The sequence below is a fragment of the Myotis lucifugus genome, unplaced genomic scaffold (genome assembly GCF_000147115.1).
Source record: "Myotis lucifugus unplaced genomic scaffold, Myoluc2.0 scaffold_2, whole genome shotgun sequence".
Classification (NCBI taxonomy): Eukaryota; Metazoa; Chordata; class Mammalia; order Chiroptera; family Vespertilionidae; genus Myotis; species Myotis lucifugus.
The window spans coordinates 1,812,296-1,829,468 of record NW_005871050.1 but is presented as its reverse complement, the minus strand read 5'-3'; the positions used below and the strand labels follow the sequence as shown (position 1 = coordinate 1,829,468).

At 38.2% G+C, this 17,173-nt stretch overlaps 1 protein-coding gene across 3 annotated transcripts in view; it reads right to left on the bottom strand.

Moving 5' to 3' along the window:
- Window positions 1-1,443: 1,443 nt before the first annotated feature.
- Window positions 1,444-17,173, bottom strand: part of FGF13 (fibroblast growth factor 13) — a 584,335-nt gene continuing 568,605 nt past the window's right edge. For all 3 annotated transcript variants that reach the window (XM_006082033.3, XM_014458012.2, XM_006082034.3), the window contains 2 exons: window positions 4,116-4,314; window positions 1,444-2,831 (listed from right to left, as the gene is read on the bottom strand). In XM_006082033.3, coding sequence (XP_006082095.1) covers window positions 2,695-2,831; window positions 4,116-4,314 — 336 coding nt within the window. In that variant the 3' untranslated portion in view covers window positions 1,444-2,694. The remainder of the gene's footprint in view (window positions 2,832-4,115; window positions 4,315-17,173) is intronic.

Sequence of the window (17,173 nt, the reverse complement as noted above, 5' to 3'; positions counted from 1 at the left end):
GCACCCCAACGGGGTCCCCCAACCTGAAGGGGCTGTGGCCAGCCTGCAAACAGCCATCAGCCCCTCACCCAGGTGGCCACACCCTCATGGGGTGAGGGTCCCCACTGGGGGGCTTGGCCACCCTGCAAATAGCCATCAGCCACTCACCCAGGCTGGACAGGCACCCCAGCAGGGAACCCTACTTTGAAGGGGCTGTGGCCAGCCTGCAAACAGCCAACAGCCCCTCACCCAGGCTGTCCAGGGACCCCAGCGGGACCCACACCCTGATCCAGGACACCCTTCAGGGCAAATCAGCCAGCCCCCACCCCATGCACCAGGCTTCTATCCTATATAATAAAAGGGTAATATGCAAATTGACCCTAATAGCAGAAAGACTGGGAATGACTGGTCACTATGACACACACTGACCACCAGGGGGCAGATGCTCAATGCAGGAGCTGCCCTCTGGTGGTTAGTGTGCTCCCACAGGGGGAGCTCTGCTCAGCCACAAGCCAGGCTGACAGCTGCCAGTACAGCGGTGGTGGTGGGAGCCTCTCCCACCTCCTCAGCAGTGCTAAGGATATCCCACTGCAGCTTAGGCCTGCTCCCCGCTGGCAAGTGGACATCCCCCGAGGGCTCCCGGGATGCCAGAGGGATGTCTGACTGCCAGCTTAGGCCTAAGCCAGCAGGTGGACATCCCCCAAGGGGTCCCAGACTGCAAGAGGGCACAGGCCGGGCTGAGGGACCCCCCTGAGTGCTCAAATTTTTGTGCACCGGGCCTCTAGTATGGTATAAAGACATCTGAGTCCACACTTCATGCAGATAGCTCAGGCAGGATGAGGGTTTAAGATGGAATCACAAGGTGACTGAACTGGGTTGGGCTAGGAGCTCCTGCTGAAACACTTTAGCATTGGGCAGCTTCCCCTCTGAACAAAAACATGCTGATTAGGGCCCCAGTAACTTTATTTGATGGGTGTCCTGAAAAGAACCATTCAATTATGTTTTACCTATTCCTCTAATTTTACCTTCATATATTGACTACTCCTGAAGCATGCATTTCCAGGCAATGACAACTTTGGGGAGCTAGTGAATAGTCAACAACATTAAAAATGTTTACATTTTCCTTCAGCTCTCAGAGGTGGAAAGGACCTTAGATGTTTATTTATGTGTCTTCCCTCTACCTACAAAATGAGCAATAAAAGAGAAAATAGTGTGGATATCAGAGAGAATTCTAGAACATAGGTCTCATTTGTGCAATGCCATCACTGAATGGGAATGAGAATTTTTGTTCCAATTTGAAGTCCAAGTACAATAATCATTCTTTAAATAGTGTTCATGTTAACATGAATATTTAGACCGTAAATTATCTGAGGGCAAGACCTTATGTATAATTCAAGATTTAACTCCAGTTTCTACAACAGTTAATGGTAAGCAATAGACATTCAATAAAGACATGTTGAAGAATTTTTCTTTGAATGAATATAAAGAGTTTATTCAGTGCGTATTTGGGTATACAACAACAAATATTAAACAACTTTTTTTTAACATTTTTGTGCACAGGACAGAAAACTGCCTGTACATGCTATGTCCACTTTTGGAACACAGATTTTAACAATTATTAATGCACAAAATCTTACATATCATGCAACTCTATGCCAAGATTCCAACTTTCTTCCATGCAACAGATATGAAGATCTAAATGGAAACCTAGCTAAGTCTTAAACACTTTCCAGAAGCAAGTATAAGTATATGTTGTTTAGGGGTAACCAGTCTTAATATTTCCTTGTATATAATATTCACGTGCCAAATACAATGACAAGAGGACTCATACACATAGAGGTAAGACATTTCTTATTTAACAACACAAAAGACAATATCACAGTTCCACAATTCCTGTGTTTACATAAGAAGCCACAACAATAGTTTAACATGATAACACAAATGGAATTAAGAGAAATCTACACTTGAGGATAATCTTTTTTTGTTGTTTAAGTAATATTTATTGACTGGGGTTGACAATACAATTCAACTTCTATGCACAAAGTACAGCACAAAAACTTGACCAGAGTACTACAAATCGGAAAAAAAATGGTAAAATCACAAGAACACTGTTACCTTGAGCCTGAGATGCCAATTCAGATCCAACCCTGAATTTGGTTGATTTGGATTAAGTGACACAGAGTCAATAGAACCACTGAATTTCAGAAATCAGAAAGTTGCACTATACCAAAGTAAAGAATACATTTGAATCAAGCATAGATAGAAAACATTAAGCCAAGAAAACAACACAGTTCACATAAGTTTGTTTGCCTCTACAAAACATTTAAGTAGTTAATTTTGTTTTATTTTTGAAGAGCAATTGTGGTCTTTTAATTTTTTTTTCTTGGAGGGCAAATTTTTATCAGCATTAGTGCTGTGAAATGATTGTGGTTTGTCATCCCCAAAGTTAAAGTGAGACCATGAGAAAAATGGGCAGTCCTTTTCCCAGATTTAGTTCACTGATAATGCTTAGCATTCTTTTGCACAAGCTCAATCTAAATTATGGGGCTTTAGTATGGATGATAAAGTTTAATGGCAGATAGAATAGTGAACTCTGCCTGTTTGTCTGGTAAATGTCACTGACAAATTTGAACTTTTGGGTGAAGGACTGCTAGAAGAATTCAACAGCACCTGGAGTAAGGTTCTGTTACAGAGCCCTTGTTTTGCCCTCACTGGCTACGTTGATTCATTGTGGCTCATGGATTTGCCTCCATTCAGTACTCCAGAGACACTTCTGCTCTTGGTTGGGGTCCCACTTCCGGATCGGGAGAACTCTGTGAGATCATGGAGTGATGGCTCCTTGTACATGGCCACTGAAAAGCACAGAAAGAGGGTGTCAAAGGCTTTTAAATAGGCACACCACACTGGCCCTCAACTTTTCTTCTAGTTACTAGGCTTCCATGCTTTAGGCCAAACATGAAAAATGCTGCCTTCAAGGACTCAGTCAGAAGTAAACTGGATCAGACTAAGCAAAATCTACTCTTGGAGAAGTAGTATGTAAAGAATTCTAATGACTAATTTCCATCACTTATGGTTATGTATATGAGAGGATTAATGAAAAATGCATTTAATAAAGCTCTTATAAGTTTAAACATGATGTAGAGCGTGCTGTGCAAGCTAAATATGAAAAACATTTTAAAATGCTGATTTTTATCATGATTTAAAATGAAACTCTCAAAAAGTCTAAATATTAGCACAATTCTTAATGCAATAAATGATAAATATGATTACTGTTATGCTGTAAATAATAGTACTAGCTTATGTTAATGGAATACTTACAATGTACTAGATACTGTTTTGAGTGCTTCCTATTCATTAACTCTTGTAATCTGTGTAAGAATCCTCTGATGTACTACTCTTATCCATATTTTACAGACGTGAAGCTTGAGGCACACACGTGGCAATAATCTTCTCAAGACTATCCGGTTATTAAAGGGTTTGAATCCAAGTAGACTGGTTCCAGAAAAATGTGCTGTGAAGCAGTGCTATGCTGATTGACTGGGCAGTCTGCCCTACTTGAAACCCAGAGTTAAACCCTAGGTCAGTAACCTCTTGAAGGTCTTGCTCTGCTTTGTCTGCATTTTCTAGTCCTTCTCCACCATGTCTCACTACTTTTAACATCCCTATTTTCTGCAGTCCATTCCTATCCTCTACCTTTTCTAATTTGCTACTAATCTGCTAATAATGACTGGAAAATAAAACTATGAATGAAAATTGTTGAGACAATATTGTTGGGCCCTTAGGGAATGTCCAAGGAATTTTCTGATAAATGTTAAGTATACATACATTTAAGCATCTGTTTTTCTGCCCAGGGATCAATCTGGCATAATTTGGGATTCTTGGCTGTCCTGAGCTAACAATTAAACTAGTTCCATATAAGTAAGGTGTTACTATATGTACATATATTATGGAAAAATTAAAATCAAAAGATTAGATGCTATTTTTGCAGTTAAATGTTTTTAAGTGTTTAAACTGTTATGAAAGTTTTGTATAAAAGCCTTAATGCAGAAGAATTATGTTTCGTTTTCAAAAGTGTGAAAAAGGAATGATTTAAATACATACTCATTTAATCCCAGCTCCTATAACATCGAACTTACCTTTCAGTGGTTTGGGCAGAAAGTGGGCTGCAGGCTTGTTCTTCTTCACATGGTTTCCTTTCATGATCTCTCCTTCTTTGTTCAGACCCAGATACCACCCTCTGCCTGACTGCTGCTGGCGATATATCATCGATGAATATGTCACGTAATAATTTTCAAACACCGATTCTTTGAATTTACACTCAGGTGTGAAATGTTCCTACAAGAAAAGTAAATAAACTAAAGCTCAATATTTGCAGCTATGGATTTCATGGAGAATCATGTGGTATTGCCCTTCGGAAGTTAAGGACATTGTTTGTTAAAGCTTGTGTGACCAGTGCTCTATTTTAATAGCATAAACTACTATCATTGGAAAACAAGACTATATGTAGTATTTTGTGTGATAATTTAGAAAAAGCACTAAGTGCAAGTGCCATTGATCAATGATTAGCTCTCTTTGTAATAAGGTAATGGAAAAATTAGAACCAGCCACATAAGTGTAATATATCCGACAAATACAAGAGCCAAATATAAAAAAAGACAGGCATAAAGCTTTCACGTGGAGCTTTGTTTACTTTGGGATTAAATATGAGAAAATAAATATTCAGTCCTTGTACTTACTTTTCATAGATTCTCCAATTACTATAAACTATAATTTTTAATTGCCCAAGACGGAAATCTGTGTTACAATGCTGGCTGCCTATATTTTTAAAGGGATGCTATAACGAAAGACTCCCTTTTACTTTTAGGTAAACCAAATTATTTTTTAGGTCATTAGACCTTGAGTTAAAAAAAAAATTCCTGCTCACCCTTGCCTTACAGTAAAGTTTATAAGCAAATCAATATAGCAGTAAGAAATTTACAGTAATTCTATAAGTAGACATGAGAGAACAGCCCAAGGGACTCTCAATCCTGGAATGTGATATTCTGCCACATGCTTGACCATGTTTTCTTTGGAGTTGCCCATACAAATCAAGGGTTCCCAACCCAACTGTTTCAGAAACAAAAACAGAAACAGAAAACCTTCTTTCAAGTTTTGTGTATGTATGTGCATGCAATAAACAGCTATTAAAATAGCCATTTGTAAGCAAAATGAAATGATCAGCAAATTTTAACCCCTAAGTAATCCATAAGAAGCAAGGGGTCCACTTGGAGTGTAAGATAATGAAGAAAATGTTAACTGAGCTACATGTAACAGGGGCACCAAGGAAGCCATTAGATTTTTGCTCATTTGCTGAGATGTTATCAGGAATAACTTTTAATAAAAACGTAAACTACCTTATAAAAATACTGCAAGCTTTCTGGACACCAGTCTTTTCTTAACAATGCCTCCATGGTCCTACCTTCCTTCACTTTCATATGAGATATCATTGTAAGCAATGCACACTACCTCAACAACAGGATCTAAAGCACTCTCAGAGAGTCACTTGAGCAAAAAGGTGCAGATTCCTCAAATTGAGACTGCTTTTCTCTGAAAGTTAAAAAATTGAACATTTTTTTCTTTTTTTTCTGGGAATCTACAAAAATCTCAGTAATCTCACTGATTCCCACCTGGCCTGCATAGTTCATAGACTGGAATAATATTTTTGGTTTATTTCTGCCTGGGGCACACTTGATAGATCCTCAGAAAATTCACACAAATTCAACCTACCCAAGAATAAACATTACATCCAGAGAAACTATCATGTGATAGGAACCAAAGTGCTCTAATGATGGGATACAGAAATTCCTCTTTGTAGAATTCTCAACATAGGGAAAGCCAAGGAATGCCTACAAAGAAATTTGACTCAAAGTCTCTACATTCCCTCCAGTGATGAGGACAATTGCACAGAACACTGCTAAAAGTCATTGGGAATTAAATCACCATTTAGGGGATGGTAATCTCATCATTGGAGAGTAGATTTTAGTTTCCTAAAGAGTCAGAAATCATTTAAAAGTAAATATGGTAAATAACACATACGATTTAAACAAGTGATTCTTTGTAGCCATATCAAGACACTATATGACTGACTACAAAATGATGAGTTGAGATCATTGTGTGCTCTAAGTCCCAAAAAGGGCTGTATTTGATGTCTTGTGTGATCACAGCATCCATCTATTTATTCATTTATTTATATGAAGTTTCTGGCAATCCATTATATGCTTGAGTGGTACTAAAAATTCATAGGTAAATAGCATGTGGCCTCCAAAAGCTTACCATGTAGTTTCAGGAGTCAGAAATATAACCAAATAACCTGGACACAGGGTTTGCTGCCGTTAAGTGCAAAAAAGGATGAATTAAGAAGGTGATACATGAAAAGAGAGGAAGCCTGACTTAATTCTGATTGGGGGACTGGGGAGTGGTGTACTTTACAGAGACAGTATTACTGTAGCTGAGCCTTGAAGCATGGGTAGGAATTCAAAACAGAAAAAGGAGAAGAATATTTGAAGCACAAAGCTACTAAACTCCACTTCTGTGTCTCCTATCTCAATAAATTAGAGTCCACCATCCTGGCAACTGCTAAAACTTAAAACTTCAGGGTACCTTAATGTTCTTCCACATGCTCTTCAGTCCATGGTCTTGACCCTCCATTCCCATTGCCATTGCTGCAGTTTGTGCCCTTATTACCTTTTCACTGGCCTGCTGTAATAACCTCCTAACTGTTCTTTTCTGCTAAAATATTTTCTTACTAACACAAAGTTCAATTGCTCTGGAACTATTTTAAAAATTACTTTTTAAATTATGTATTTATTGATTTTGGAAAGAGAAAGGGAGAGAGTTGGATAAATTGATGAGAGAAACATCATCAATCAGTTGCCTCCTGCATGCCCCCTACTGGGGATTGAGCTCGCAACCCAGGCATGTGCCCTGATTGAGAATCTAACTGTGATCTTCTGGTTCATGGGTCAACATTCAACCACTGAGCCTCACCGGCTGGGCAATTCCTCAGGAAATTTTGATGGTATCACCATGCCTCTAGTAAAGATGATAACTTAATGTTTCATTGAAAATTCTCCACAATTCAATCACAACCATGCCTTCAGTCTCATCCTCTATCACAGAATCGTGTGTCTTTGTGCATTTACAGATGCCATTCATTTCCTTTGCTTAGAATGTCATTCTTCAATCTCTCTACCTACTGGCTTTCCCCTCATCCCTCAAGTACTTACTCAAATATGACTGCCTCTGGAATCATAGTTGATCTCTCTCATTCAGGGTACTTGTATTTGTGCTCTCACAAACTCTAGCTAGATCTCCAGCTTGGCCCAGTGACTCAGGCATATGCTAGATTGTCTCCAAATGGCAGAGGACTTGTCTATTTTTGAATCCAACTTTATCTTCATAAATGACTAGTCATATTGCCTAGCACACAGCAGACCACGGGATTATTGTTTATGGGATTTGAATTTCAGAGATTGCAAATTTGCATTGCAAATTCCAGGATTCTGAAGTAACTAGTAAAAAGTCTGTAGGGAATTTCCTTAATATCATATAATGAAATCAGCTGTGTGTAAAAGGAAGCTGTCATGGCACTGACAGATCATGCATGCATGACTTAGTATATGTTACAAATAACAGATACTACACAGATACTGGTTCCTACAACATTAGGAGGAAAAACTTGGCATTGTTACAACTATTAGAAAATGGCAAGGAAGGACTCAATGAATTAAATGCTCTGTCACATCCCGGCAATTTCTTAGTCATCACCACTAAATTTAGGCTAAAAACTCAGTAGAAAGGTAAGAAAATGAGGCAAAAAAAAGACTATAGAAGCAATGAAAGGAGTGTTCTGTTCTCTGTGCATGACACTGTCATTTTATCCAGTGTTTGAATGAGTAGGCAGAAGAGGCTTGATTTCTATGAAATGTGGAAAAATGAACATCCCACCCAACACAAGAAGTGGACACAAAGAAAAAAGGTGCAGTTGTATTTGTCTATGTCTCAACAGTGATTCATATAAATAACAAATTGGATTTGACCCTAATCAGGGAGGCCTTTTTCTGAGGATACCAGGTACTTATAGCAAGGAACCAACCTCCTTTGGTCAATCTGGAGATGATTACCAGTATTAGTGCTCTTGAAGAAGGTGCCATAGTGGCCTTGGCAATGCTAGGCACTAATCAGAGGTGGCAATCACTGTGCTCTGTATTTACTATGCATTAAATATCTATCATAATAAATGAATGAATAAATTAAAAATATGCCAAGTGTTCTCTGAAGAGCCACTAAGAAATTACTTGGCATGAGTACAGAGAAAAGGTGTTTTATGTCTTAAAACTTTTAATGCATTGATTTCTCTTAAAAGTTGTTTATCTCTTACATATCTATATTTTTTCAGAGAAATTACACCTTTTTAGCTCATGAAATAATCAGTCTGTATCTCCTCTGTATCATCATTTCTATTCCTGTTAAAGTTTAAGGTTAGTTCTTTCTTAGTGACCAGTGAACCTTTGTGTGTGTGTACGTGTGTGTGCGTATGCGTGTGTGTATGTGTGTGTGTGTGTGTGTGTTCAAAGTTTTTTTTTTCTGGGTTATTTATTAAATAAATAATTTCTACTACTTTAAATTGAATTTAGTGGAGTGATATTGGTTAATAAAATTATATAGGTTTCAGGTGTACAATTCTACAACACATTAGCTGGGTATTGTAATTGTATATTCACCACCACAAGTCAAGTCTCCTTCTATCACCATTTATCTGCCCTTTACCCTCTCCTACATCCCCCCACCCCCTTTCCCTATAGTTATCACCATACTGTTGTCTGTGTCTATGAGGGATTTTTTTCTTAATCCCTTCAATTTAATCATGCAGCTTCACAACCCCCACCCCCACCCCCAACAACTGTCAGTCTGTTCAGTCAGTTCTCTGTATCTATGAGTCCATTTTGATTTTTAAAAAAATCTTTATTGTTGAAAATATTACATATGTCCCCTTTCCCCCACCCACTGACCCCTTCTAGCCCACCCCAGCACACCCTGCCCCAAGCTTTCACCACCCTATTGTCTGTGTCCATGGATTATGCATATATGCATACAAGTTCTTTGGTTAATTTCTTCCCACCTACCCACCCACCCCCATTTTCCTTCTAAGATTCGACAGTCTATGCAATGCTTCTATGACTTTGGATCTATTTTGTTCATCAGTTTATCTTGTTCCTTAAATTCCACATAAGTGAAACATGATACTTGTCTTTCTCTGACTGGCTTATTTCACTTAGCATAATACTCTCCAGGTCATGAATATTGAACCATTTTTCTAAGGAACCCATACCATCCAGTTACAATGATCATATTTTGGGTAAAGAATCAATAATCTCTATTTCCAGAATGAGCATATCCAGTAGCAAAATCTGACACTTCTTTTTTACCAATTTATTTACTATTAAGGGGAGACAGTTATTTGGGGGTTGAAATATCACCGGCAAGAAGAAAACATTTGAAACCCTCAAAATCAGGTCAATATGACATATTAGAGAATACTTACAGACACAAATGGTAATGGTCAGCTGCCCTTTTCAGGACATCTCAGACCTCCACACAGACTTTGAGAGTCATGTGAAGAAAGTATTAACACAATCAGTAATGTTATTTGCAAATAACCACCAGATCTAATAGTAGCGCCAGAAAACATCTTTGTCCCAGAACAAAAGGCTTTAGACCTGTGTAAATTGCTATTCTTTGTTAGGGTCAGAAGAGGCAATAGTGCCCTGTGCTGCTTCTAGCACTGAGGGCAAAATAGAGAGGGGTGCAATACCTTTTTGGCCTTGAGAATTGGAGCCAGGTCACAATGGACTGAGCTAGGAGAATGGACTGTGTTGGTGGCTTCCCTTAAAGGAGCCAAATAAAGGTCATGTCACTCAGCAGGCAATGTGCAGCTACATTCTTAGTAGACATAACTAAAAAGGTGAGGACTAAAAAATATCCATATCTAATTTATGTCATCTCAGTGCCCTAAATACATCTATAATATCAAAAGACACACACCATGACTAAATGCCTTCTTGATTAAGAGAAGTAATTTAGCAAACATAGCCTTCAATAGCAGATTGTTCATACTTCCTCTTCCTGCTTTGTATTTTCAGCTATGGTTCAACTGATAGAGTGGCAGTGTTTCATTTGAGTCTGTATCTCAGTAGAATGCCAAGCTTTAAGGATTGCCATGTATATTATAAATTTTTAAAAAATATTTTTCTCAAAAGAAATATTTCTACATGGGCTGCATTGATTTTCTTGAATCTTAAGAGAGCTACAGAGTCTACTGAGGTTGTCCATACAAAATACGGCAGCACTATGTCCCTAAATGTTGAACAAAGCCTGAGATAACAGTATTACATAGTAAGTATAATCTTTCACATATGTTTATGCTATGCCAAGTGCACACATCCTGGTATAATGTTTCTCAATACATTTTGTTTTATTCAGATGTAACATTTTGTAAAGCAGGCATAATAGAACAAGAAACAAAATTGTTTATGAGTGGGCATTTAAAGAAACTTAAGAAAATAAACCTAGTAAAACATGATTCCCTCTTTTCAGCAGGTTCTGTAAACATATTACAATTAGTCTATCTACCCCTTTAAGCCTCTCTCCTCCTTCTCTTCCTGTCTTCCAGTCACATTTTCAGTAACCTGACAATCCAATTAATTTAACAATTAGTGCCAATAGCAAGGGTCACTCTTCTAATTCTTAGCTGTGTTCTGATGACAATTTTCTAGATTTAACGTTAGCAGGTTATTTAAGTGGGTCTAACTTTTACACATCAATTATTCCCCAGCCTAATGAAAATAATATATAGATTAAAATTAGATTTAAAATTCTGTTAAAAAAGAATAGAACAGTAAAATATGTCATACCCATGGGGGTGAAACTGTAACTACCTATATTCTCTATATAGGCTTCCCCTTTATCAGTGATTGCAAAATCCAGGATTAATTATTATATTCAGGACTTCGATGTTTGCTCCCAGGATATCTTTGATGTGCATGTATTTCATTATTGCAAGATCAAAGCATGGGAGGGGAGAGGTTGGGGAAGAGGGGTCAACCCTCACCCAGTGTACTGCAACTAAGCAAAATTATTAATTCGTGATAAACAGGATGGTTTGTTCACTCAGATATCCTCTGGACCATGAGATACTTGAGGGAAGCTCCTTGAGTAAGGCTTAGCTTGTAACCAATGATCAATACACATGTGATGAAATAAATGAAAGAATTAAATATCATAAAAAGTGCACTTGGAAGCTCCCTTTTAAATGTGACACTATATGAATAGAGGGCTGTTTTACAGTAGAGACTGACAAGTTAAAACTTGCCTGGGAGGGTAGAAAACTACCTACAGATAAATTCAATTTAATAAACTGGAGATGGAGGGAGAGAGGAAGGAGAAAAGGAGGGTGTGAGGGAAGGAAAGAGGGTGAGAGAGGGGAGGGAGGAAGAGAAGAGGGGATAATAAAGACAAATCAGTGTTTAAGCTGCAAGAATAAAGAGATTTCCTGTTAACCAAGTAGTAGGCATTAAGCTTATACTGTTGGTCTTTGGGTCTGCAAATAGCTAAACATTTCAGTTAAATTAATTACCTTGATTTATTTTTAAATGGGGGGGAAACTACCAGTTTGCTACCTTACTGGATTTGTTGTATAAGGATCCAATGAGATGATGTATGTGAAAGAAGCTCTGAAAATTGTTTTATTCAGATGTAACATGAAATGTGAGATTCCTTCTGATAATACATGCCCAGTACACCAGGGCAAAATAAATAAACAAGTTCTCTTCTTTTCAAGGTCCCTTTTCCACTATGGAATCAATTTATAAAGAAAGGGTCTGCCTATATATGTTTAATTAACATGGAAGAATAGAAATTCTGCCAAAAATTAGGACTGTTCATGAATTACACTCTGTGTTTAGTGTTCTCCTACAAGCTTGGTTCCCAGAAAACTATTTTGTCTCCTTTCATTTTTCAGTTCTGCCTGCAGTAGGCTGAGAGGCTGCAGTGCTTTCAAACCACAGCACCAAAGAAACAGAGTGCTTTAAAATGGACTTCATGAAATTTCATGCAACAAAATGACTTAAATGTACACATGTTAATTAGCAATCATTTGTTAAAAAATGCAAATTATAATTAAGAATATGCACATGGGTCTATTTTTTCTCATATGGTTATAATGAAATTTCTTGATAGTAATTTCATATTTTAAGGTATTTCATAGAAATTTTAATTTACCTTATGTTGACCCCACAAAATACACCAACACAGTATTGCTTTTTCTCCTTAATTCTTCGCAAAGATGAAAAAAATATTAAGGAGTCTGTTAACCAATGGCCTATTTAAAACAGAATTAGAATGCAGACATGGACATATTTTAGCTGTGGAGTTCATTTAGTCCTTCATATTGCCTTGTTCTGGATTTTCTCATATATTTCTGTAAAGCAGTCTCATGCAATATATTACTCAGGCTGTCAAATTTTACAAAGCAATTTGTTTTATAAAACATACTGAAATAAGCTAGAAAAATAAAGCAGGAAACAAAACAAAAATAATACATCCCTTACAGAGCCTAAGAGGGGTTATTTTTGTCTTGATATAAAAATTATATGATCCCAAACCTCACTCAACTCCAAACCTGGTCAGCAAATACAGTTTTCAATGGAGGTAACTTGCTGATATTTGCAACAATGGGGAGGGTCAGGCTACACGCCTCCAAGATTGTATAATTGGCCTAAGACAGTATTAGTATGACCCAAACCTTGTAGAAGAATACAAATTGATCAGGCACTGCCATTAGGTGGCAGAAGATGTACTTCATTTTACATAACACATGTTGTAGAGGGACTGTATAACCATCATGTTATTTGCAAAATCTTACTAAGGAATCTCCCTGTGGGAAAGTCTCTTTTGCAAGTGAAGAACACTTTTCTAAAGTGAATAACTCTCTAAAACTTTTTTGGTCTCATTGTGTGTATTAACTCTAGACATAGTCTTTTTTGTTGTTGTTGTTAATCCTCACCCAATGATTTTTTTTTTTAGAGAGAGAGTGCAAGGGAGGGAGGGAGGGAGAGAGAGCGAGACAAAAATCATCAATGAAGAGACATACATTGATTGGCTGCCTTCTGCACATGCCCCAACCGGGGCCTGATCAAACCTGCAACCCAGGTATGTTCCCTTGACCAGGAATCGAATCTGCAACACTAACCACTGAATGTAACAGCCAGGGCTGAATGTTGGCTTTTCTTATAGCAAGGCTGACTTGTATGTTTTAAAGAGGAGTCAAATATCAGAAATTATTTCCTAAAAATAAACTTTCCTGTCTGTTGGCTAGTTAATGAAATTAATGTGTGCCCAGTGGATAAATGTTCTCTGTTACTATAATCCTTTTTAACTTGTGTAATAACTTCAGAGTGGGGTCAATCCACCTGCAAGGGAATGATTTTGGAAGTATTTGTACTCAGCAAGAGAATAAGCTTAAGTAGTTTCTATCTTTTTATTTTTTTACTTTTTAAAAATATGTTTTTATATTTGATTTAAAGAGAGGAAGGGGGAAGGAGAATGAGATAGAAACAATCAGCTGCCTCCTGCACATCCCCTGCTGGGGATCAAGCCCAAAACCTGGCCATGTGCCCTGACAAAAAATCAAACTGGCCACCTCTTGGTGCATGGGATAGCGCTCAACCAACTGAGCCATACTAGCTGGGAGGTTCTATCCTTTTAAATAGTCATTGCAAGCTCCTGTCTGAAAATTCAAAGCCTGGGAACTCTGAAAACATTTCCAAGAGATCCAAGAAACTGACATGAAAAGGAGAAAGATTCTTTCCATGTAGATCAATTGAAAAGAACCTGGTAATGAGGTGGACTATTAAAAATAAAATTACACAGATCCAAGATGGGAGCCAATGGCACAGCAGTAAGCAAGATAGTGTGAGTGAGTGAAAGAGCAAAAAGGGAGTGCGTGGAAGTGCGGGGGGAGGGGGTGTATTTGTGAGTGAGGGACAGTTATATCCCACAGAACTGTCGGCGACTGGCAGACTAGGCTCCCCTGGCTGGGCAGCCTCTACTACTGCTGAAATCTCTCCCAGAGTGGCTGACTCTGCCGCAGAGACCATGCCAAGGGGAGAGTGGCTGTGATAGGAAGCACAGCCTTACCTTCACCCGGGGAGACCTTGGATACCTCCTGGGACCCTACAACCACAACACCCAGGGACCAGCTGCCTCAGCTGCGAACCCATAGACACTGAGACTCCAGCATCCCTGGCTGTGGTCACCTCAAAAATTTGTCCAGGGGGAGACAAAATGGCAGCCAAATACGTGAATGGGTCCTGCACCTTCTCACAGCGCAGATAGAAGGAACAGCTGAATCAAACAACACCCACTCGGAATTGGTGAATTAAACACAGCTGGTGAGGCAATCCATGGATGAAAATGTCAGAGATCACCTGGAGAGAGGTGGAATCTGGGCTGGAGGGAGAAATGCACGCAGCCAGGACTAGAATCTCAGAAGGAGACTGTGCTACACCAAATCCTCGGCCCTTGGGGTCTGTGTAGCCCTCCAATGTGGAAGGGGGTCCATAGGGCTGCTGGCAGTGGGGACTCTAGATCTAAGGCCACAGCCGTTGGAGACTGTACCCAGAAAGGCAGCCTGAAGTTCTATACCAGCCTCGCAGTGCCAGGGGGAGAAAGACATGAGTTGGTGCAGTTGCTTTGTCTTTATAACTTCCTTGCTTTTAAATTTACTTGCTAAACCCAGTGCATAGGATATTTCAATTAAAAACACTCACCGAGACTGCAGGGGAAGGTGGTTTTTGTGGAAACTGGGGAGAAGAATAGGGAGAGACGAGCAGGAAATCAGCTGTGGAAGAGTTCATCCCTCCAACCCAGTCTTGAGTGTGGCAGGGAAAGGAAGAGTCTAAACACCCCCAGGGAGCCATGGGAGACTGGCCTGAGGAGCCATTTGGTCCCGGAAACTAATACAGAAACACTGCCACTCAGGGGATGTGTCAGAAATAGACTCTTGTGTAAATACAATTGAAGGCAGGCAGAGAAACAAAGTGAACAGAGTGATCCCGCCTGCTTGAAACCAAAGTTGTGGCTTATGACACAGAGGAGCATTGGATTGCTGGGAACTTCAACACTGTGCTGACTACCTGACAGGAAACAGACATGACAGGCAGAACAATAGAGAGGGGTCTTAAACCAGCCCCCATGGGTCATTGAAGCTCTACTGAATTGAGTGAACTTCACTACTTCAGTTTTTTATTTTTTATATTTTACTTAAGAAACAAAAAATTTTTCTCACATTATTTTACTTGTTTTATTATTTTATATTTATTTACTTATTATTATTATTACTATTATATTACCATTTTTAAGATTTATTTTATTTTATTTTGGATTAGTGTTCTACATTCTATTTTTATTCATCATTATATTAATCTATCTCAATTTTTCCTTTATGGTTCTCAACCTTCCTAATGCTGTGACCCTTTGATACAGTTCCTCATGTTGTGGTGACCCCCAACCATAAAATTATTTTCGTTGCTACTTCATAACTGTAATTTTGCTACTGTTATGAATCGTAATGTAAATATCTGATATGCAGGATGTATTTTCATTGTTCGCGACCCACAGGTTGAGAACCACTGCTTATGCCAACACTCTCTTCCTTACTTTTCCCCTTTTTTGTCCTGTTTCTCTTACAATGTTCCTGCTTTAGTTTTTCTCTATCCTTTCTTTTTACTCCTCGGTAAAAATTGATCTTACTCATATATCTGATTTCCTCTCCCCTGCTCCAAGTCCATGCACACTTCTCTTTTCTCTTTCTTCACTAGCCAATTTTTTATTTTCTTTCCTTCTTTCTTTCTTTCTTTCTCTCTCTCTCTCTCTCTCTCTCTCTTTCTTTCTTTCTTTCTTTTTTCTTTCTTTCTTATTGTTGTTTGTTTGATTGGTAGTTTGTTTCTTTATATTTTTTATGCTTCTGTTTTTCCTCTCCTCGTTTGTTCTATTCTTCAACAAATAGCTTAATGAGTTTCAATCACCAACTCAGGCCTATCTGCTCTCTATTCTCTTTTTCAAAAAATAGATGAATATATAGATGAATAGATTAAAGAAAAGGAAAAATTATATATATATAATTTCTTCAATATATATTTTAATATACATATTTTCCAATTATTATTTTTAATTATTATTAATAGTAGTATTATTACTTTAGTATTTTGTTTTTTACTTTTCTTATACACTCATTCTCTTTCTACCTTCTCTATACTGAATCATGGTCATTTCTCCATTGATTCAATTCCTTAAACTTACCTCCTGGAAATAAGCTCTGCTTCTTCAGATTCAGCCTCCCTCCCTTTTTTTCTGGGTGTTTGTTGTGTGCATTTTTTGTATTAGTCATTGGTTTTTTGGAGTTGTCTCCTCATATGCATATATTTTTCCTCCTTTTACACTCGCTATCTTTTCTCTCTTACCTTTTTTCCTTTTCCCAATATCATTTATGCACTGTTTTGTCTACCTTAATTCTCTTTTCCCTGGTGGTCACCATAATTTGGTGTTATTGGAATAGTGAATACATTCATGTTTGGTGCTCTCTGTGTTGTTACTTGTCGTGTTGTATTTTGTGCCTTTAAGTCAACATGGTAGAGAGTGAGCTACATAACCCAGACACCCTGAGAGGAGAAAAAATGGGAGACAAAGAAAAGCCCCCATACAAAAGAAAAGGAGTAATCACTGGAAAATGAAGTAAATAAAATGGAGGCAGGCAATTTGTCAGATAAAGAATTCAGAGGAATGGTCATAAGGATGGTGACAAGGATAGAAGACAAATTCAACAACATGTCTAAGGACCAAGAGGAAATGAAGAAGAAACAAGAAGAAATGAAGAATGACATAGCTGCAATAAAGAACACAATAGAAAGCATCAACAGTGGACTAGAAGAAGCAGAGGACCACATCAATGAGCTAGAAGACAAGGTCGGGAAAATACACAAGCAGAGCAGAAACTGGGAAAAAAAAAACCTTAAAAAACAGGAGGAGAGCCTAAGGGAGCTCTGGGACAACACAAAAATGAAACAACATCCACATAATAGGGGTGCCAGAAGGAGAT